At 34.3% G+C, this 22504-nt stretch overlaps 2 protein-coding genes across 2 annotated transcripts; both read right to left on the bottom strand.

Moving 5' to 3' along the window:
• Nucleotides 1-423: 423 nt before the first annotated feature.
• LOC113272020 (F-box/kelch-repeat protein At3g23880-like) lies at nucleotides 424-1437 on the bottom strand. Its single transcript, XM_026521936.1, has one exon. It carries the CDS (start codon nucleotides 1435-1437, stop codon nucleotides 424-426), a length of 1014 nt encoding a protein of 337 aa, XP_026377721.1.
• A 4625-nt stretch (nucleotides 1438-6062) lies between these two features.
• Nucleotides 6063-8460, bottom strand: LOC113274762 (F-box/kelch-repeat protein At3g06240-like). Its single transcript, XM_026524151.1, has 3 exons — nucleotides 7126-8460; nucleotides 6794-6951; nucleotides 6063-6564 (listed from the first exon to the last, which is right to left on the bottom strand). The coding sequence occupies exon 1, from the start codon at nucleotides 8349-8351 to the stop codon at nucleotides 7164-7166; it is 1188 nt and encodes a 395-aa protein (XP_026379936.1). The 5' UTR covers nucleotides 8352-8460; the 3' UTR covers nucleotides 6063-6564; nucleotides 6794-6951; nucleotides 7126-7163.
• Nucleotides 8461-22504: the final 14044 nt, after the last annotated feature.

Here is a 22504-nt window from a genome sequence, read left to right as displayed (position 1 = left end):
TTCTTAACTTTAACCAGAATAAAGAACTAAAAGCAAAAAAATCAACACTCATACATAGGACGAAACAACTTCTTTATGTTTAAAATGAGCAAAATATGAATGAACAATAAAGAATCTAATTTCCAAAAAATATACCAGCATGAGTTTTCGTTGATTTAATTAGTATATTCGATGGTAAAAGATACCAGCATTGGATTTGCAAAATGCAAATCAAACAATCTGTTTCGGTTGCATTAAACTAAAATCTGTCAGGAGAATATCAGAGATTTAATCCCACTGCATGGTATATGCATGCCAACGAGATGAAAACAAGACACAGCCATAAGAAACCTATTACCTCTCTTCTACTCATCTTAATTTTAATTTGACTGAATTACAAGGCTCCAATAAATAATAGTAAAACTTGTACAAGATGCTATGATGTTACCTCGATGTTTTATCCCTTATAGGCTTCTTCACATAAGTACCCGAGTTAAGCGAAACCAGGCTCTCGACATAACTCTCAGGATGAGCTATCATCATCATAAGAAGACGGTCAGAAAATGCACTTTTTTGGAAAAAACTGCTCACGTTTCCAACTTTTTCATTCTTTGGGTCGAATAAGATAACACCGTCATAACTATATATCAGAATTTCACCAGTTTTAAGTGACAGCATTGGTATAGACAAAAAAGTATATTTGGTAATTGGTTTTTGAGTAGTGGTGAATAGTTTAGTCCAAGATTCTCTCACTCCATAATCCTGCACTGTCCATACTTCAGCAGCTCTGTCCAGACTCTTGTGGACTAAAACTAAACTAAGGCAGTCTCCCAATACCCCCACCCTGTTGCTATCTTCTGGATCTATTATACTTTTTTCTGGTAACGGCACATCCATGAGTTTTTTATTTGAAATATTAAAAGAGACTATACAATTGGAGGTATCTTCCAGGGGAATACTTCTTGTCCAATGCAGCGCTCCATTGAGAAAAGCACAGCAAAATGCAACATCAACTGGAAAATCGTAAGGGAAGGCATGAGTAGTTTTTGACAAATGTGATCCAAATGTATATACTTCAACTTCACAGTAATCAGGTATTTTAGAATATGGAATTCTTACAATCTTGTAATCTCCAGTTTTGATATCGTAACCAAACCCGGCTCTACAAAGATAATTGTTACCAGAATCAGAACGTTGTAATTTCTTATATTCTCTAGTTGCTGGGTTCCAAATACAACTGCTCTTCTCTTTATTAATAGAAATATCAAAGCAAATGAGACCATTACAAGCACCCAAAACGCTAATACTCAAACCTTCCTCGTATTCAAACGGGGTATCCAGAAGAACAGCTGCATTATCTATATAATCACATGATACATCTGGTGTTGATGTAATTGAAGCATAATCTATTGAGTATATCAAAGGCCTACCGGTACATGGGTCCTTGTCAGTAAACATGATCTTATGATTGTTCTTATTCTGAATACTTAGTTTAAGATGATCATGGATAAACTTGGGGCTAGAAATTAGATTCAGCCAGAGTTTGCAGACACACTTACAGGACAACACTGAGGATTTCTACTTGAATATCTCCCGGAAGACTTGACATTAACCTAGCTGCTGCTGCTGCCATCTTGGGTAGGGTTTTCGTTTTTCAAAAAGAGGGATAAAAATAGGAAAATTTCTTGTTTGGTCCTAAGCCCATAAGGTTATTTATAGCAGGGTCCAACTAGATTTTACTCTTATTCTAAGGTCCAAATTTATTTGGAAACATGGAAATGACTAATATACCCCACTGTTTAAGTACGTGTGAAATAACATACTTCTACCAAATCGGGATTTTATTTATCTGGAGGTCCAAATTTAATTAAAACATATAAAGGACCATATATTTGAGTACATAACTTCTACACTGTTTACAAATTTGAGTACATATTTGCTACACTACTTAGGAATCTGAGAACTTCTCAATTCACTTTACTTTATTGCAGCACCAGCACCTCTGCAGTCAACCATTCACCACTGCCTTCAGCTCCATCTTCTCAGTAATCTTCTATCTTGCTGCATCACAATCTTTTTAGCTTAAACCACAACTGCAACAGCTACATCAACACCATTGTCATTTCAATTCAGCTGCAACACAGACTTGTTCTTCTTCCCTGTTTAAACAACACTACCATCTTCATAAACCCATTGAGACGAACATCTCATCCACTGATTTTGTTCACAGTAATCACCACCTACAATTCCTCCTCTATCTCATATGTATCTTCAGTTTACATCAGCAACCCAACCTTCTATATTCCTCCAAATCCATTTGCAGCACACCTTCTATCAAACACACATCACAACCAATTTGTAACTTCATCAAGACCACAACCAATTTCACAAGCTTGCAAATCTGAACCAACAACAACTCATGTTCCTATCATTCAAAATCTGTCATTTCTTGCAATAAGTTCTGAACTGCAGCTCCAGATCATCTCCATATCCAATTCCAGTACTGAATCAAACGTAACAAAGAGCATCTATTTCAGTATTTCATATACGTACTGAATCAAACATAACAAGGAACACTTCCTATCAGTATGCGATATATGTACTGAAGATTCATGAACTACAAATCAACAGTATGACAACAACAGGTGACAGATCTATGAAAAATAAGAGAATTGAAAGACATATTACAGTATTTCACATAAGTACTGAAGGGTAAGACTAAAAAAGGAGCAAAAACACAGCAAATAGCACTTCATATCAGTATTATACATACATACTCATGGATCGAACCAAAAAAATTGGAAAACTTTAAATAAAACAAAATTAGAAGAGTTTTGTATCAGTACGCCATATATGTACTGTCAATTCATACACGAAAAACAACTGTAACAAACCTAAAAACCATAAAAGCATCAATCAAATCGATTTGATTATCAGAATACAATCAAAAAAACAAATCAAAAGAAGAAAAACCGAACAAAATAATCAAACAAGATGCTTAGAAAGCATACCTGGAAACAGAAAACAAATATTCTCCTCGTAAATCATAACGATGCACCATCTTGTTCTTCTTCATTCAAAATAAGCTAGGTTTCTGTCAATACAGGATATACGTACTGTTGTTTCATACAAAAAAACAAATCTAAAAACAACAAAATGGAACTAGTATGATCAAATCTAATAACGAAATGAACCAAAAACGTGATTATTCATCTAGATCTAGTAAATAATCAAGAAATCAAACATGGAGATCAAAATCTTAATCAAACACCACAACGATTAGACCAAAAAAAAAACAGTTTGTATCAGTATGCCACATATATACTGCTGATTCATGAACTAAAAAATAATTGTATGTAAAGAATCTATCAAAATAACATAATCGAGAGAGTCTTATTTCAGTATCGAAGATATATACTTATGAATCAAACAACAACAAGTGATAAAACTAAGAACAAAACAGAATCAAAAGCAATTTGTATCAGTATGCAACATATGTATTGTTGGATAATACCCATGAAACAACAAACAAGCACGATTTTGATAAATAAAGAAGCGAAAACAACAAGATAATCAAATCGAAAGTTCAAATATGTTAAAAACATCATAATCTAACCAAAAAATTGAATAATTACGATCAAGATTCATAAAAAACAAACGAAAACAAAAATAAACGCAAAAAACAAACAAAAAACGAAACAATAAAGTGAAAACGTAATCAAAACGACCCGATCTTCACAGATTCAGTTGAAAAAAACAAACAAGAACAGCAAAAAGAGATATTACATAACATACCTTTAAATCTTCAAAGAGATCTTCAAAAAAACTCTAGATCGTAATCCAAAAGAAGGAGCAAAAATTGAGCAGAAGTAGAAAAGAGGAGGAGACGGAACTCAGATTTGAAAAAAATGGTGATTTTTTTTTAAAGAAATATATATGTACTATCAAGGAATGGGTAGTTTGGGTATTTTTAAAAGTGGATTATGACATCCCGCACGTGTACCGGACCAGGGGATAAAAAAATTGGTCAAATTTCCTCTTTTTCTTTTTATTATGGACCTCTGGTTACTGGGCTTTAGTGGATGGACCTGCCATTAACTAAGACTACCATAATAGTACCTATTGGTAATTCCTACATAAAAATATGGGGATTTTAATAAAGTGGCACAGTTCCAATTTCATGTATAAGAAAGTGCCACTGTTTTTTTTAATATTTATAAAATACCACATTATTGACCTTTTCCATCATGATTTTTTGAGAAAACGATTCACTGTTGTTAGTGCCTACGTGGCAGTAAATCATCCCTGATAAAAGACATTTAAGCCCCTAAATCATCTAATTAGGACTGATTCGAATCGACTTAGTAATACGAGTCACTACAGAGTTGGGTTGCGAGTAAGTACCGAACTAAACCACGACTCAACTTCTATTCATCTTCTTCGCCATTAAAACTCAACATTTACTATTAAATTTGGGTTGTAATGCCAGCAAGGTTAATAGTAGTATGGAAATGATAATAGAATTGCTTAGGAAACTTATTACAGACACGTTGTGTATGTTCGGTGATAGAATTCAATGAAGACTTTTATCGAACACAAGATGTGCATACTGGTGGTGGGAAAAAGGTACATCTCTGTTCATGATTTTAAGACTCCGTTTTAGCCGATCTTCTCTGCAAATATGAATAGGAGAGACACAGCAATCTAAACATGTATAAACTCTATAATTGTAGCAATCTAATTCATTCATCTCTCGAAATTGAAGGCAATACCTCCCTTGTTGTCTGTTTTTGAGCAGCATAATCAACTTTGAACTGATTTTTGAGTTTAAACTCTAACCAAATATAAAACAAATTCGAACCATTAAGCTGTAATCTTATCAACTCCTAAAAACGCATCTATTCCTCTCCCCTTTTCTACCAATTTCCTTTTTTTTCTTCTTCTTATACTCAGAATTCATAAACCCAAGCATCAAATTGAATCAATTGAAAACGTGAATCGACGGGTTCATATAAAATTGCAAATACCCAATTAATGAATTTACAAAACAGGTTACGTTAAAATCACCAAACTGAGATCTTCCCTAAAAAAGATAGATTGGAATCCAAACAAACATCATCGAGATGAATTAGCACGACCCACAATCTGAAATTGAGATGATTTACAAACAATTGTTTCAAAGTTCTGATGCTGCCGATGATCACGTTTATCTGTGCTTGAACCATGAAGAGGGCTTGTGTATAAAGAAGAACAGAAAGAGGACGTTTAGTGTACACAGAAGAATAAACAGATAAGAGTTAGCCATGAATGAGATCCGGATTTTTTCCTCCCACGATTTATGTTGTTAAGAAATTGAGAAGGGTAGTTAGGTAATGATACCATATATTTTGGACTTTTTTAACGTTAATTGACTGATTTAGTGGCCCTGATGGAAAAGTTAACATGTGTGGCAATTTTGAAAAAAATGGTGGCACTTTCTTAAACCATAAATCGGAAGTGTGGCATCTTTTTAGAATTCCCTAAAAAGATTTTGCTCGACTGTATATATTTGGGCCACCCAGAGAGGTTTCCCACCAAGGTTTTCAAATACCTTTAAAGACCTAATTATCACCTTTTGGTCCCTCGTAACACCAATTTGGTCGTCCCCATGCATTTAAGTTGATTGTCTTGCTCTGCTGCTTGTAAACTACTCTCATTACTATTACTCATTTAACTCCTCCGTCCTGGAAATACCAACAGTAAGACAATACCAATAGGTATTTGCAACAGGATGAAAGAAGAAATGAAAATCAAATTCTGCTTATGGAATCCTTGCTTGCAGATATAGCAAATTAGCTGTACAAAGAAGGTAAAAGGCCTAAAAAACCAACAAACAACGAAAATCAGGATACGATCAAGTACCACCTGCAGCTTACAACACCCAAAAAGCAAATCCTGCCTTAAGCCTATGGCCAATTTGGTGAGCTGACAAAAAAAAAAAAAAATACTTACAATAAGAAGAAAGAGGGGAATTCCCGGAATAAGCGCAAAAACTGAATTTCTTTTTCTACAGGCCTCATTTATTACTAGTACAGTGTACAAAGTAACTGAAACAAGAAAAACATTTGATGGTTCTTAAAATACAAAGATCCAGCATGAAACTGACATAAGACCAATCTAAAGTTTTCTTTGAATGCAACTGAGTCCTGTTACTAGCAGTAGAATCCCCATATTTTCACATTGCACCAACAATTTGCATTTCTGAAAACCTAAAGACTTAAGTAGAACCAGGGATCAAAAGAGGAAAATTTAATTCGAGAGAATCAGAGAGAATTCCAGCGCAAAATAACCATATGAACCAGAACACATAACGTCAGACCATCATTCTAACACTAACTCCTAGTTCCTCCCATTTCCAACAGAATCATCACCACCACCACCATATCCACTGCTACCAGCCTTACCACCTACACAACACCCACCGTATCCCCCTACCCCCGCCACAAACAGCTTACACAGGGTATACGGAGTCCACCATAACCCCCACTACCTTCACAGAGTGGACCACATCCCCACCACCACCAGCAGATTTTTTATTCGACATCTCTGTGAAAGCACGGGAAAATTGCAATTAATGAATGTAAATTTTGAGGAAACTTACAGAGAAACAGTTTCACAAATTTAACCAGAATAAAGAACTAAATGCAAAAACATTAGCACTCATACATCAACTGAAACATCTACTTTGTGTTTATAATTACAATTTATCACAATATGAATCAGAAAGCAAATAATTTCCATAAAATCTACCAGCATATTTTCATTGAATTCATACCATGAATAGAACCTGCTACTTCACGGTGGTAAAGCTACCAGCATCAGGTTTGCAATATGCATATCAAGCAAAATCTGTTCTGTTGCATTAAACTAAAATCTGTCGGCGGAGAAACAGAGAGCCTTAACCCCATGACACAGTATATGCCTACCAACGAGCTGCTCAAAATGAAATTCGAACATTAAATATTATAGGACGAAAGCAACACAAAAGCCATAAGAAACCTATTACCTCTTTCCAAGTCACCTTAACTTTCTTTTAACTGAACTGCAGGGCTCTAATAAATATGGTAAAAAGATTAAAAAAAGAGTGTCCAAGATGGGATAATTTACCTCACTATTTGTCCCTTAGGCCTCTTCACATAAGTAACCTAGTTGAGCGAAACCAGACTATCGACATAACTCTCAGGATGAGTCACCATCATAGTGTCGATACGGACTCGAAATGTGATTTTTTGAAAAAAACTGCTCACCTTCCCAACTCGTTCATTCATTGGGTCGCATAAAACAAAACCGTCATGGGTATACATCAAAACCTCACCATTTTTAAGTGACATCACCGGCACACAGAAAGGATAACGGGTGATTGGTGTTTGAGTAGTGGTGAACAGTTTAGTCCAAGATTCTCTCACTCCATATTCCTGCAGTACCCAAACTTCAGCTCGAATCAGCTTCGTATCGACAAAAACTAGACTAAGGCAATCTCCCAGTACTCCGACCTTCTTAAACAATCTCGGGCTGCTAACTTCCGGATGTATTATACTTTTTTCTGGCAATAGCACTTCCATGAGTTTCTCATTACTAATATCAAAAGACACTATATTACTGGGATTATCTTGCTTCCACAGATTGCTTACCCAATGAAGTGCTCCATTGAGAAAAACACCGCCAAATGCTACATGCCTTGGATAATTGTAAGGAAAGGTATGAACAGTTTTCGACGAATGCAATCCAAATGTATATACTTCAATTTTACAGTAATCAGATTTTTGAAACTCCGCAATTCTTACCAACTTGTAATCTCTAGTTTTACTATCATAACCAAACCTGGCTCTAGAAGGATGCTTGGGATTGATATGAAAGTCACAATGTCGAATTTCTTTATATTTAGTTGTTGGGTTCCAAATACAAATGCTAATCTCTGTATCAATAGAGATATAAAAGCAAAAAAGACCATTACAAGCACCCAAAATCCTAATTTCCATACCTTCCTTGTATTCAAATGGGTAATCCATGAGAATAGCTTCATTACCTATATACTCGCATGATAAATCTGGTGAAGATGATATTGAAGCAAAATCTATAGAATACACCAAAGGCTTACCAGTAACCGATTCCTTATCAATAAACATGAGCTTATGATTGTTCTTATTCTGAATACTAAGATGAAGATGATTATTGATAAATTTAGGGCTAGAAATTAGATTAAACCAGAGTTTGCATACACACTTACAAGACAAGATTGATCTCACTGATAATTTCAGAATGATTTCCACTTGAATCTCTTCCGGAAGTCTTGAAATTAACATAGCTGCCATCTCCTTCTTGAAGGGAAACATTTCAATTTAGGGTTTTCACTTTCGAAAAGAGGGAAGAATAGATGGGAACATAATTTTGGTCGAGTGGAAAGTTTCAGTTTCAGGAAAGGATTTCAGACCTTGGGTCATGGCTCACTCGACAGTATAGAGTCCAAAGAAAATTTTGGGGTTAGTCTTTATGGCAAAAGGATTTTGACTTTGGCCGGCAGATTTTGACCAAAAGTCAAAGGCGATCAAGGTTTTGTTTTTCTTGTCATCAACTTATAGTTCTTTTCTGGTGATTCCTTCCTCTATCATGGATGACTATGGAGATTCCGTGAGTTTTATTGGGTGTTTCTCCCTATCTAATTCCTCGCAAAGGTAGAGGATTCTGTCGGGGTTATGGAATCGAAGTTTCTAGTGATTTCAGATTAAAAATTGTTTTCAAATTACTTATACATTTTAATTTATTTTTGGTAAAGACGAATATTCATATGAAAAATTTCTTGTTTGGTCCTAAGCCCATAAGGTTATTTATAGCAGGATCCAACTAGATTTTACTCTTATTCTAAGGTCCAAAGTTATTTGAAAACATGGAAATGACTAATATACCCCACTATTTAAGTACGTGTGAAATAACATACTACCATAGATTTGAGTACATAATTGATACACTGTTTACAAATTTGAGTACATATCTGCTACACTGTTTACAAATTTGAGTACATATCTGCCACACTGCTTACAAATATGAGTACACATCTGCTACACTACTTAGGAATCTGAGTACTCCTCAATTCACTTTACTTTATTGCAGCACCAGCACCTCTGCAGTCAACCATTCACCACTGTCTTCAGCTCCATCTTCTCAGTAATCTTCTATCTTGCTGCATCACAATATTCTTAGCTTAAACCACAACTGCAACAGCTACATCAACACCATTGTCATTTCAATCCTGCTGCAACACAGACTATCAAATGCAAGTAAAACATCGTTATCATATAGGCATCTAAAAGATGATTAATTTATCTCGCAATAACTCATGTCATTTCTGTGCCCGTCCTATGCAATCTCTAATTAAGATTCATTTAAGTGCTTTGATATGCACCAAATTTATGCCTATAATTATGAACACAATAGAATATGATTTCTAAACCTACAATATTACAAATTTTTCTAAATGCGAGCAAAGTTTTTTGTACATGGAATGTCGTCTGATGGCGGATATTACCCTTTGTATTTGTATTCATCATTCACATCTGAGAATGATGGTCTGCTAAGTCGAAAATAATCGCATCTAAATCAGAACCCAAACCACATTTTCCTTAGTGTGAATCACCTCAAACATGACCTAGCATCATGCAACTTGGGGAACTCGTTCAAGTTGGTATATGATGTGTAATTCTTAAACATATGCCGGGAAATATCTAGTCAAACAGAAAAATTATTGTTAATCTCCAATAGAAAGGCAGTACATTCCGAGAAATCCTATTGCATCGGGATCGATATCCTAAATTAGCTAGAAGCAAGAAAATCAAACTGCAAAATAAAATACCCATAAGAACAAATCAAGGTAAAATATCGTTATTCAAAGTGGATTCCAAGAGGAAATCAAGTAAATGAGAACAAAGTAATGTTAAGACCTGAAAATTGTCCCGCATTCTTTAACTGACCTGATATTGCGAGAACTTTGCACATTCAGACTGAAATTTCTCATATAATGCCTCTAGTAGCTCAGAACTAATTTGCTCATCCAAGGAAATCAAAATTAGGGTTTTGAACGAAACTTCAAAATTTCAAATTTGGTGCTTTGAAAATTAACAAATCTAGGGTTACCTGGTATCCCTGTAAAGACTCATTTTGTAAGTCTATCGAACTCATTTTTTTAAAGAAGTAAATAAAACGAAGAGTCAAAGTTAATACGCACCTGATCAGGTAGAGAAAAACTTAACTGAATGTCAAGAAGAAGTGGTGAATCCGTAAAATCTAACCGAATCAAAGCACATATTTCAGTATTCCATATATGTACTCCTGGATCAAACCAAAAAAATAAGAAAAAATCTATAAATTCATAGTAAACACAAAAATAAACAGTACGTCATATATGTACTGATGGTTAATACACAAAAGAAAACTGAAAAACAAACCAAAAACCATAAAAATATCAGATCTACTAATGAAATAAACATAAAACATGATTTTTTATTTAGATATGAACTTGTTTCATCAAAATCCACCAGTATATCATATACGTACCGATGATTGATACACAAAAGCAACTCAAAAGCATATAAAAAACAACCAAAATGAAACTAAAATCAGCTGCATGTGAAAACCAAGTAATGAATCCATAAAAAACAGAATCGAAACACTTTTTTTTCTAGTATTCCATATATATACTTCTAGATCGAAGAAGAAAAATATCCAAAACTACAAAAATAACAAAATTAAAGCATAATTTTTCAGTACATCATATATGCACTGCTGATTCATAATCTAAAATTTAGCTGCATGTGAAAAACAAGTAACGAATCTATGAAAAAATAGAATGGAAACACTTTTATTTGAGTATTCCATATATGTACTTCTGGATCAAACAAGAAAAATCTCAAAAACTATAAAAAACAACAAGATTAGAGCAGTATATTTCAGTATACCAAATATGTACTGTTGATTCATAGTCTAAAAATCAGCAGCACGTGAAAAACAAGAGACGCATCATGAGATCGAACTACCAAAACCGCAAAAAGAAAGTGAAAACATCATGAAATCGATCGAATTTTCATGATTCAGTTGAGAAACAAAACAAAAACAAAGAAGAACTGGAGAAAAATTAAATAACATACCTGTAAAACCACTAAACATCTTCACAAACCCTAGGTCTAAACTTCATAAGCGGCAGCAGCAGAGAAGAGGAGAGCGAGAGAGAGACAAAACGCATCTGAGAAGAAAAAGAAAATTGAGGAAAGCTGCTTTTATTTTTGTTATATATAGTGAAGGCTATTTTGGAAATTCTTAAAATGCACGTAATAGGTTACACACGTGTGCAGGACCTGGGCTTAAAAAATTGGGTCCATTTTTCTCTTTTCTTTTAATTATGGACCTCCGGTTACTGGGCTTTAGTGGGTGGACCTGCCACTAACTAAGAACACTATAATAGGATCTATAGGTAATTCATACTATTCATATACTAATACAAACTAAACGAGTTTTACAGATCGAGGGAGGCTCTTCCCGAAATATCATTGAAAAAAATATTACACAAAAAATCAGGGGACATACTAACACATACTCTAGTAATACTGTAATAAATTTCTTATATAGATTTGTGAACCTGTACTTTTGAAATTCATCAGAGAATATAGTTACTCGATGTTAGTTTCGAAAAAGCGACAAACATGAATTTGACATCGAAACTTCACTAAACTTTAGCCGAACATCTAGTTTATGACAAGAACCATCTTTGCAATTCGATTACTTACTAGTCTTTGGTTTTGCTATTATAGATAGATAGAAGGGAAAACAATCTAAAAGGAAAATAAATTTTTTTTACTAAACTTTGATGAAATTCGATCATGTAATCTTCAATCTTTAATCTTCATTAGTAACTTGGATGAACCTAAGAGTTTACTACCTAATATATCTAGACTGAAGTTAACTTTACTAGGTTATGAATCGAGAAATAGTTTTGGCATCAAAATTTGACAACATACTTTCCATATCAATGCATGGAGGTTCAACCGAGCATTCTCTCTAACAATGTCTCCCTTTTATCAATTTTGGTGATAAAACTTTTGAAATAATATGGACTTTGACAAGTTTGACTTTCAGTACAAACACCATGATGCTTTCTCGATTTCTTGCAAGCTCAATTTTATTCTTCTACGATTCTTCATGTGTTCGTTGAGTACAAGCAATTGAAGATTCGACAGTGATAGATAAGAACTTTAATATTCCTACCCTTCAGAATTTGCATGGATGACTTTTATTTCGCATATAGTTGTTATCCTAATGAGTAGTATCATTTGCCACTTTTAAGCACAATTAATATACTTTTTTAAACATATAGAGATACTACTTGTTGTTTTGATATGTACTCCCCCTTAACGTTTCCATGTAAATTTTTGCTAGATAGGACGATGAGCACACATATTAATTAATTCTCCCTGAAGATAATGTTTCGAAAAGTCATATATCATTAGTAGTATATTATATTTTTTCGCACCCTCTTTGTTGACAGAGGTGATGGGAATTGGGTTCCTCATGAATTAAGCCATTAGGAGAACAATTGACACCAAGAATTCTTTCATATCGTCAATGATAATTCCACTAAGTTTCCTAATTTCTTTCACCTTTCAGAGATTAAAGGGACTTTTCTCTCCTAAATTCCACAAACAGACTCCTCTCCAAAGATAAGCGCTAGTTCAATTAAGAACTCACCTCCATTTGATGTCATTCTCAAAATAGAACAACTAAGGCGATCTTTTTACTAGAAAAATGATTTTCTCGAATTTTAAAAAATCTTACAAGAAGATATAAGACAGGGATCAATCGTCAAAATATTCATCTTTAGTTATTCAAGGAAGAACATGAGAGTTATAAGTATAACTTTTGAAGATTATCATGAAATCGGCCACAATGAAAAAAATGGCAGAATATAATACCATGGAAAATAATACATAGAACATTTATTCATGAAGATCAATTATTGCAATTATCTTCAATGAAAAATTTAACCAAATAAATTTCGTAGACGATTATATAAAGAATTAGTTGCTGCTGAAATTTATTACTATGTAAATAATGACTACAAAAACAATAGTTAAAACAGAAATGAAGAAAGTAATCGATAATACCTTCAATTATCTTCATTTATGTATTTACAATACACATTACTACTAATTTAATTGTCTAAATGTTTCTCATGTATTAAAAACACAAATTGTAATAAAATCTTATTACATATAATTTTTCTAGTACAATATGATTCTTTGTATTTTTATTTAAATATTATTTTCCTCACATGTTATAGCTGAATCTACAGTGCACAATGCAGTGAGGGATCCCCCATCAGAAAATGCACAAGGTTTGGATGTTTCCTCATATGCTTTAATTAGCTCCATCAACCATGGGAGTACGGAATTATTCTGGTTATGCTTATAACGATAGTTATGTTATGGAACTGGATATCAACAAGATTATCCTGGAAGGTCAGGTTCTCCTAGTCAGCCTCTTACCTCATCTGTAAGTTATTCAATCATTTCCTACAATGATGGTTAATGTCAGACATCGGGTTACAGCAGTCAAGTAACGAATGCTGATCGCGGAAAAAAGAAAAAAAAATCCACGAGACCCGAATCTGTAATAATCACATAATAATATTTGTGAGAATCTTAGCACGAAGACTTACAGAAAAAAATTCCAGAATCTTTATTTGATTTCGTTGAATCCCCATGATTTTTTTTTACAAAGATACAGTTCTAGAAGTTCACAAGGACATGGTTATGGCCGCTGGTAGATTTCGAAAGTCAAAATTATACATTCTTGTAATTGCAAGAGTTGAAAACGCGACGACTTGCAACGCTTCACCCGAAATAAGGATGATATTGATTACCTTAGAGCTATGCACTGGAAATGGAGAGAATATGCTATTGAATTTGTTAAAAATAACCCATATGATGTAGTGCTCCTTGAGTATCATTCAGTGAGCTCTTAATCTTCATATGATGTGCAGATTCCAATATTTAAAACTTTCAGTTCTTAATGTCTTCGCGGTTTTGTTTTATCTTCATACGATGTGCAGAATCCCAGCATGAGGCATTCGCACCTCCACGTTATATAGCAGTACTTTGAGGAAGTAGGAAACAAGAAAACATGGAAAGGGTTCAACAGTGACTACTTTATCAACAACCTTGATGTTATCCATGAATTGTCTGAGAATGGGAGGATTATCCCAAAATCTTTACCCAAAGATCTAAAGTGTTGCAGGTGCAGGTTGCCGCAAAAGGACCTGAAGGACATGATAAGTCATGCAGAAGCATGCCCATATGAAGAATTTAAAGACTGTGAAAGCTATATTTTTGGGTCCAAGGTGAAGTTTGAGCAACATAAGATTTCAGCTTCTGTTGGGACACGGAACTGAAAATCTCACGAAACCTATACATACTTTCTGGCATGTATATTTTGTCAAGTGCCCTCGAACAAAATCTTCTAGATTTATTTTTACTTCTACTCCAGTTTGATATTGTTGAAAGCTTGTACTCGTGGGCTTTTTCTCTAATAGAAAATTAGTGTTTGGGTCGTAAGTTTTGGTATGGTTTTGTGTTTGGGTCCTATGTTTGTACGATTTTGAGTTTGGGTCGTTGACCTTTTAGTCAACTAGGATTTTGGTCAAAATGTTAAGTAGTTACAACCTCTGTTAGTGATAATATTTACGCGTTTGCTATTGATTCAATCCAAGCCATTGATGTAACTCTCATCCTAATCTGATAATCTTCCATCGATCTATCTTTTTCTGATAATTTTCCGATCAGCCTTTCATTACTGATTTTCATTAATTGATGAACTCATTATTTTATCTCCAGTTAAAACCATCCCCGTTTTTAGCAAATATCATATATAAAAAATCAATTTCATTATCGATTTTTTTAAATCCGCGCAAGTAATCAGTATTTTTCATTAATACTTGATTTACCAGTAGAAGACCTTGTTTCATTTACAAAGTTCTGAAGGTAATGCATTAAGTAAATGAATAGAAGAAGAAAACTCTCTTTTTTTGTTGGTTGTTGACCAACGGAAAGTATGGGAGTTTCCTGACTTCTTGCTCATGAATGAAGATACTTATATACCCGCCTGACATTAGGGGTTCTATTAGAAAAATCAATGATATTTTCGGACTCATTCAAATAACCTCCATAAACATTAATCAAAATAACAAAATATAATTCTTGGATTTGAATATTTTGGCCAAAAATATTCGGCAAACTAATAGGAAAATCTTTTGCTAAAAAAATTATATTCGATGTCCTCCTCCATGACCTCTACTCATACGACTGTAATGTCTTAGTTAATATTATTATGTATCGGTGTTAATATTATTATCCTATCGGTGTATAGATTATGTGGGTTAAGAAAGTTGAGAAAACTAATCCATTTTTCAATAACTTTAACATCTTAATCACTTTAATCAGACCGATAACGAAAGTTTTTGTTTAAAATGTGTATCCATGAGAGATGGTGATTAGAGGGTTGATGGAAAACTTGTAAATATCGATACTAATTTATGTTAACCTTTTTAGCGGTACGATCAACTTACCTAGTTGATTAACGGGTCAACGACCAAACTCAAAATTGGAAAAATTTAAGACCCAAACACTAAACTATACCAAGACTTACGTCACAAATACTAATTTACTCATGCACATTCAATAAATGTTTTACAGACTGGTACCAGCGCCATTTCATGGGCATTATCTTCTCCTTATCCTGTAATAAGGATGTTTAAACTTAGATAATGTGGACATATCTCAATAGTCTCCAAAAGCAATGCATAAAATGAAAATGATTGGATCCTTTTATGAGGCATAAATAAGGCAGTTGTTTACGCCTTAAGTGTGACTTAAAATGCGACTTAGTCACTGCGGGATGTATGATTTAACCTGCTGAGACAACTTCTCGTTTCTGCATCCTCAAGCAAGTGAAAAGTAATATTTTTCCATGAGTTGTTGCAGTTATGTGTTTTAGTCATGAACAACCTCCAATGCGTCAGTGACATCCAATATCCTAGTATGAGAAAGGCCAATTCTAGTGATTTTAATAACACTCAAAAAATTTCATATTTCCTCAACTGAAAGTAAATTATGAAGCAACCTTACGTTTGGTAAAGCAATCAATTAAAGATGCTTAAACAAAGAACTCAACTATACAGTGTTCAGTGCGCACATGTGCTATTTAGTTCTCGATATAATATCAACTGAAAGAAAAGCATCAAAAGCATGTAAATTTATAATCAAGCTAATGGCTATGCAACCAAACACAACATTACATATGTGTTAGAATATGAACAAGAGACCAATCCTTGGATACGGCTACAATACCGTAAAGTATTGAAAATCTGTTGTCGAGGATTTATTCTCTAGGTTACTACACCATCATTGGGAGTAGGTCGCAATTCTCAGCTTGAAGAACCGCTAGATAACACTTTTTTCATGCTCATGAGGTTGTATATTTAAAGAAACAGAAAGCATTGAATATCAGAGATGAAAGAAGAGATAGAAATATCTAGGTGAAAGCAGTAGAAGATAAAAATGAAAAAGAAGACTCGTATAAATAGAGACTCCCTCAATAGTGGAAAAGGGGTTATTACAAAATGTACAACTGAAAAGAAGTTGAAAAGACAGTGGGATAGTATGACAAGGATGTTCGAAGAATGGAGGGGCCCAATTCACACTTCTCCCGATAGGTGGAAAAGGTTAATCTTAAAACGTGATCACAATCCCAAGGGATGTGTCAAGCGGAGGATTCTCCATTGTGGTAGTTAAGTGACTATTGAGTTACTTTTTATTTATCCCAATAACGAAGGGACTAATGTTGATACATAAAAATTAACCAGTTATTATAAGATATTACCCTCTATTTGAAAACTCAACCCGTAGAGTTTTTGAGGACTTTGTGACTAATCCCAAGTCCCAAACAAATACCCATAATGAAAATGGTGTCAAGGAAATTAAAAAGGTATTGACCAAAGAGTCAATGCCAATTGGGAAGGAAATGGAAGTTAGGTAAATAAGAAGACTAACAGACGGGTGTCATCATGGATTAAGAGAGATAGAAGGGTTATAAAAGGAAAAACATGGTACTGGATTGGGTTTTCTCACTCTTACTCTTTTAGGAAAAGGTGTAGTACTTGTTGTGACTTGGACTGATATTCCTTTATTGAATTTACCCCTAAAACAAGAGTAATTCAACATTTTTTTTTATTCATGTTGCAATAAGGAATGCTGGTTCTCAAGAAAAATTAACAAATAGGGTGCAATCAGCGAAACCCGACTGATTTGTTTCATTTATTTGTGTTTATTTATTCTTGTTTTGTATGGTTATTGACTAGGCAGAACTACAACCTAATTTCCATGGCTTAGGCCAGACCCAAAAGCCTAAGAATGCTTATTTTTCATTACCTATTGTAAACTGGACTGGAAAACATGATTAGGATTTAGGGTAACACCTATGGTATGGATGTTAAATCATCCCGAACTCATGGAGAATCCCTATAAATAGGCACGATCAGTGTAATACCCTGATATTTCGACAGTGGTTGGTCGAATGGAATATAAGTAATGGTTTTTCCTTTCCTAACACCGAGGCCTTTTCAGCACAATTGGCTCCAGAGTTGGCAGAAAACTTTGCAGTTAAGCTTGTTCGGGCGGGAATAAACCAGGGATGGGTGACCATCTAGGAAGTTTCTGCTGGATTATCGCAGCGATGCCCGTTTAAAATCCCACACTGCCGGATGACCGCAGTGGCTAAGTGGGGACAATATCGGTAGAGGGACGGGTCATTAAAAATGGTATCAGAGCCGACGACGAGTCACCTGCCGAGGGTGGGAAGGTACGCTGGATGGGTTGTTCTAGATGCTTCTCATGAGGGGCGGGGAACGTCGGATATTTGAGCTTGAGTATATTCAGGAGCCGAAGACAGGTCCAATATAGTTTGTCTTTTCCTAACACCGAGATCTTTTCAGCACAATTGGCTCCAGAGTTGGCAGAAAACTCTACAGTTAAGCGTGCTCGGGCCGGAGTAATCCAGAGGTCAGGGACGGTAGAAGGGGCTGGCTTACCTAGGCTGTATCCCACCCCAAAATGTGTAAAACCTTGGCTTGGACGTTATACTTGGTGAGAAAAAAATGTTTAGCCCAGGTAAATTTTGAATTAGCCCATTAGTTACATAAAAGCTCATGGATAAGACGTTGTAGTTCCAAAAAATGATAAGAACTTAAATCAATTTTCATGGTAAGAACTTTTGTTGCTAACTAGATAGTTTGAATACTTACTAGAAGTACTTCTAGAGCAATATTGATACAAAAAATGATACGCTAATCAGTTTTATTTTCTGTTGCATCTGTATCATTCCATACTTTTACCACAGTTCTCCATCACAATATGGCTTTTTAAATCCAAACTAGATTGAATTGAGTGGTGCTATTGTGACTGTTATCCAGTTTCTTAAATAAAGAATGAAAAAAACTCGCAAAAATTCTGCTATACAAGAGGAAATAAAAATTTGCGTAAGTGATGAAGTACCAACTCTCAACCATCGGGTTGTAAAATCAGATCCTACTACTTACAGGCTAAACAAATAGAAGGATCATAGGAAGTGTAGGTGCATGGCAGTGCTTAATCATATTGTACTTTATAGAGTTCAAGGGAAAGCAGAAAATTTCCTAAATGTTTTGAATGTTTAATCATCGTAAAACATTTTCTTCCAAATAACTTTGTATTCCTGTCAAAGAGAGTGTCTCTTTTTACAAAACCTGAATATGGATCTTTGCTTATTGTTTCTCGTTAAAGAGAATGATATGTTTGTTACTTTGTCGTTAACATCATTTGTGGAGTTAGCATTCATAGGGAGATATGTCAACTTCAATGACACATTCAAATGTTTTTGATTCAGTGTACGGGCCAATGGTATTCATAGGGTAGCTAGCATTAACTCGCAGGTAATATCTAACGATAGGATGTCCCTGTAGTTTAAAGATTCGACACCCTTATCTACGATAGTCCATTCGACTGGCCAACACCGCAGTAATCCATATTTACGAAAGCTTTGGTCCTTTGAAAAAGTGATCTTGGAACAGTAACGATTCGCATACTAGGGGGAAAAAAATTTTTAGCCCCCAAACACAAATTCCTGGTTCCGTCGCTGCCAGAGATGGTGACCATTCGGGAAATTTCTACTGGATTACCGCAGCGATGCCCGTTGAAAACCCCACACTGCCAGACCACCCAGTGGCTAAGTGAGGACAGTATTGGTAGAGGGACGGGTCATTACAATCAGAGATATATAGAGGTTTATCTCACTATGGAGATTTAGATAGGAAAATTTGTTGATTGGTCCAAAGCCCATATAGTTATTTATAGTAAGGTCCAACCAGATTTTTTTTTATCTAGATGTCCAAAATTAATTAAAACATAGAAATGACCATAATACCCCCTGCTACCAAACGTGTGTGTCTACACTGCTTACAAATTTGAGTACATATCTGGCACACTGCTCACAAATTCGAGCACATATCTGCTAACAAATTTGAGTACATATATGCCGCACTGCTTACAAATTTGAGTACATATCTGTTGCACTGCTTACAAATTCGAGTATATATCCGCTGCTTACAATTCGAGTACATATCTGCTGCACCGCTTCCAGGTAAAGTACATATATGTTAGAATCAATTATAAATAAATTAGAAAACGTATTACAACACATATATTGTAGGATCATACGAATTAATCTAAATAACAGACCCATCGACTGTTCTCAAGGACATAAAAGTAGATGAACTAGTTCGAGAAATTCTTGATAAGTTTCCTAGTTTTGGGAGATGATATTTTTTCAATATCATCCCCGTTAGGTAGATTGTACACAAATTCATCTGCACCGAAGAGATCCTATTTGACAATAAATACCAGGATATAGAAAACTAACCAGCTTAAAAACAGCATCAAGCAAGCTTAGTGGAATTCAACCATACATCTGTCGGAGGCTTTAGGAAGACTTGGGAACTCTGACATAAGTACTTGTTTGTTTTTCGCATTATAGGATTGACGTAACTTCCAACAGTAACTGTATGCAAAAATTTTGCATTCCTCAGAATTAGTTTCAACCACCTCATCTCCCTCGCATTTCCATTAAAAAACATGAAACAAGCAGACTGGAGGTGTTCAAACAAACATCTTGTTGTCAACATAAGACCATCCCAATCTTCACCTTCTACTTTGTCGTGAATGTTCTGGGTTAGGATTAGAAAAAAAAAAGAAACAGATAAACATTAAAAGAGTAAATTTTTTAATGGCATAAATATGCTTAACAACACCCAGGACTTGTTTTTCTAAGATGGGTAATACACATCACAAGTTTTGTGTACTTACCTCATTAAATTCAAGATGAGTCAAATTAGGTGTTGCTTTGAGCAGTGGAAATACTGATTTATCAATAGTTACTTCCAGTTCTAGTAACAACTTCTCCAAATTATGAAATATAGGTACAATGTTTACGAACTCGTCCGCAACGGATATTGTCTATTCATCACAACTAAAGCAACATTAGCAAGTATATTAGTTTTTAGGAATCTGCTTGAGCATATATTACATAAAAAATTAAATAGAGCAAAAGAAAGAAGAGTACCTGTAGGGTTACAGGACATATTGTTAAATTTTTTACATGTGCAAGCGCTTGAAAAAACTTACTTATAGCTGCACCTATCTTTCGCCCCCTTGGTACACAAAGTCAAACGCTTGCAGACTCTAGTGTTTGAAAACTGGAAAGAAAATATTCCTTTGCCACCCAACCATGATAGGTAAATGACACTAGATTTGGTGCATCAATTTTGAGAGCACAGTCTTGTAAACCATCATCATCATCACATCTGCCGTTATCAATTTCCAAAATATTTGAATTAGAAGATTACCTCAACTCTGAAGCTTTGAAAAAATGAAGAATCAACTCTTAATTAATCACCAATTCGAGTAATTTAATGCTCAATAATCATAACAAACTCATTATACCAGATATGTACTGTCAATTCATACACATATTTCAGTATTACCCATATGTACTAATGGATCAAACCAAAAAAAAGTGGCAAAACACTGAACAAACAGAATCAAAAGAATTTTATATCAGTACACCAGATATGTACTGTCAATTTATACACAAAAACAAACTATAACAAACCCAAAAAAATAAGAGAAAACCTATAGATTCATAGTAACCACAAAAAGAAAACAGTACGTCATATATGTACTGATAGGTAATACACAAAAGAAAACTGAAAAAAAAACCATAAAAGTATCAGATCTACTAATGAAATAAACACAAAACATGATTGTTTATTTAGATCTGAACTTGTTCCATCAAAATCCACCAGTATATCATATACGTACCGATGATTAATACACAAAAACAACTTAAAAGCATATCAAAAACAACCAAAATGAAACTAAAATCAGTTGCATGTGAAAACCAAGTAATGAATCTCTAAAAACCAGAATCGAAACACTTTTTTTTCTTCAATATTCCATATATATACTTCTAGATCGAAGAAGAAAAATATCAAAAACTACAAAAATAACAAAATTAAAGCATAATTTTTCAGTACATCATATATGTACTGTTGATTCATAATCTAAACTTCAGCTGCATGTGAAAAACTAGTAACGAATCTATGAAAAAATAGAATGGAAACCGAAAATCATTGTTAATATACATACCTGGAAACACAAACAATCTTCTCGTCGTAAATCATAACGATGCATCTTCTTCTTCTTTTTCTTCTCAAAAATAAACTAAGTTTCTATCAGTACGGGATATACGTACTGTTGCTTCATATACAAAAAAGAACTGAAACACGTCTAAAACATCTAAAATGGAAGTGACATAATCGAATCTAGCAACGAAATGAACAAAAAATGTGATTATTCATCTAGATCTAATATATAGTCGACAAATCAACCATGGAGATCGAAAACATAATCAAGCACAACAATGATTAGATCGCCAAAACCTTAAAAGAAACATTACAATAGAAAAATCTTCATCATCTGATTCGGTAGAAACGAGAAAGAATAAAGACAAATCTTCATCTTCATCTGCAGCAATGGTGAGAGGAAAGAGAAGAAGAAAATGAATATGAAATGTGAATAATATTTCTCCTTCTTTTAACATATTAAATAGGAAAGGTTATTTGTGGTATTTTCATATTACGTATACCTGATCTCGCACGTGTGCAGGACCCGGGCTTAAAAGATTTGGTCCATTTTCATGTTTTCTTTTAATTATGGACCTCTGATTACTGGGCTTTAATGGATGGACCTGCCATTAACTAAGAACACTATAATGGTACCTATTGGTAATTCCTATATTTAGATATGCGTCCATAAGTTGGGTCCTCATATATCTCTTTTTATTTTTAATGTATTAA

The sequence above is a fragment of the Papaver somniferum genome, chromosome 4 (assembly GCF_003573695.1).
Source record: "Papaver somniferum cultivar HN1 chromosome 4, ASM357369v1, whole genome shotgun sequence".
Classification (NCBI taxonomy): domain Eukaryota; kingdom Viridiplantae; phylum Streptophyta; class Magnoliopsida; order Ranunculales; family Papaveraceae; genus Papaver; species Papaver somniferum.
Note: the sequence above shows the minus strand (reverse complement) of the source record. Positions and strands in the feature narration are given on the sequence as shown.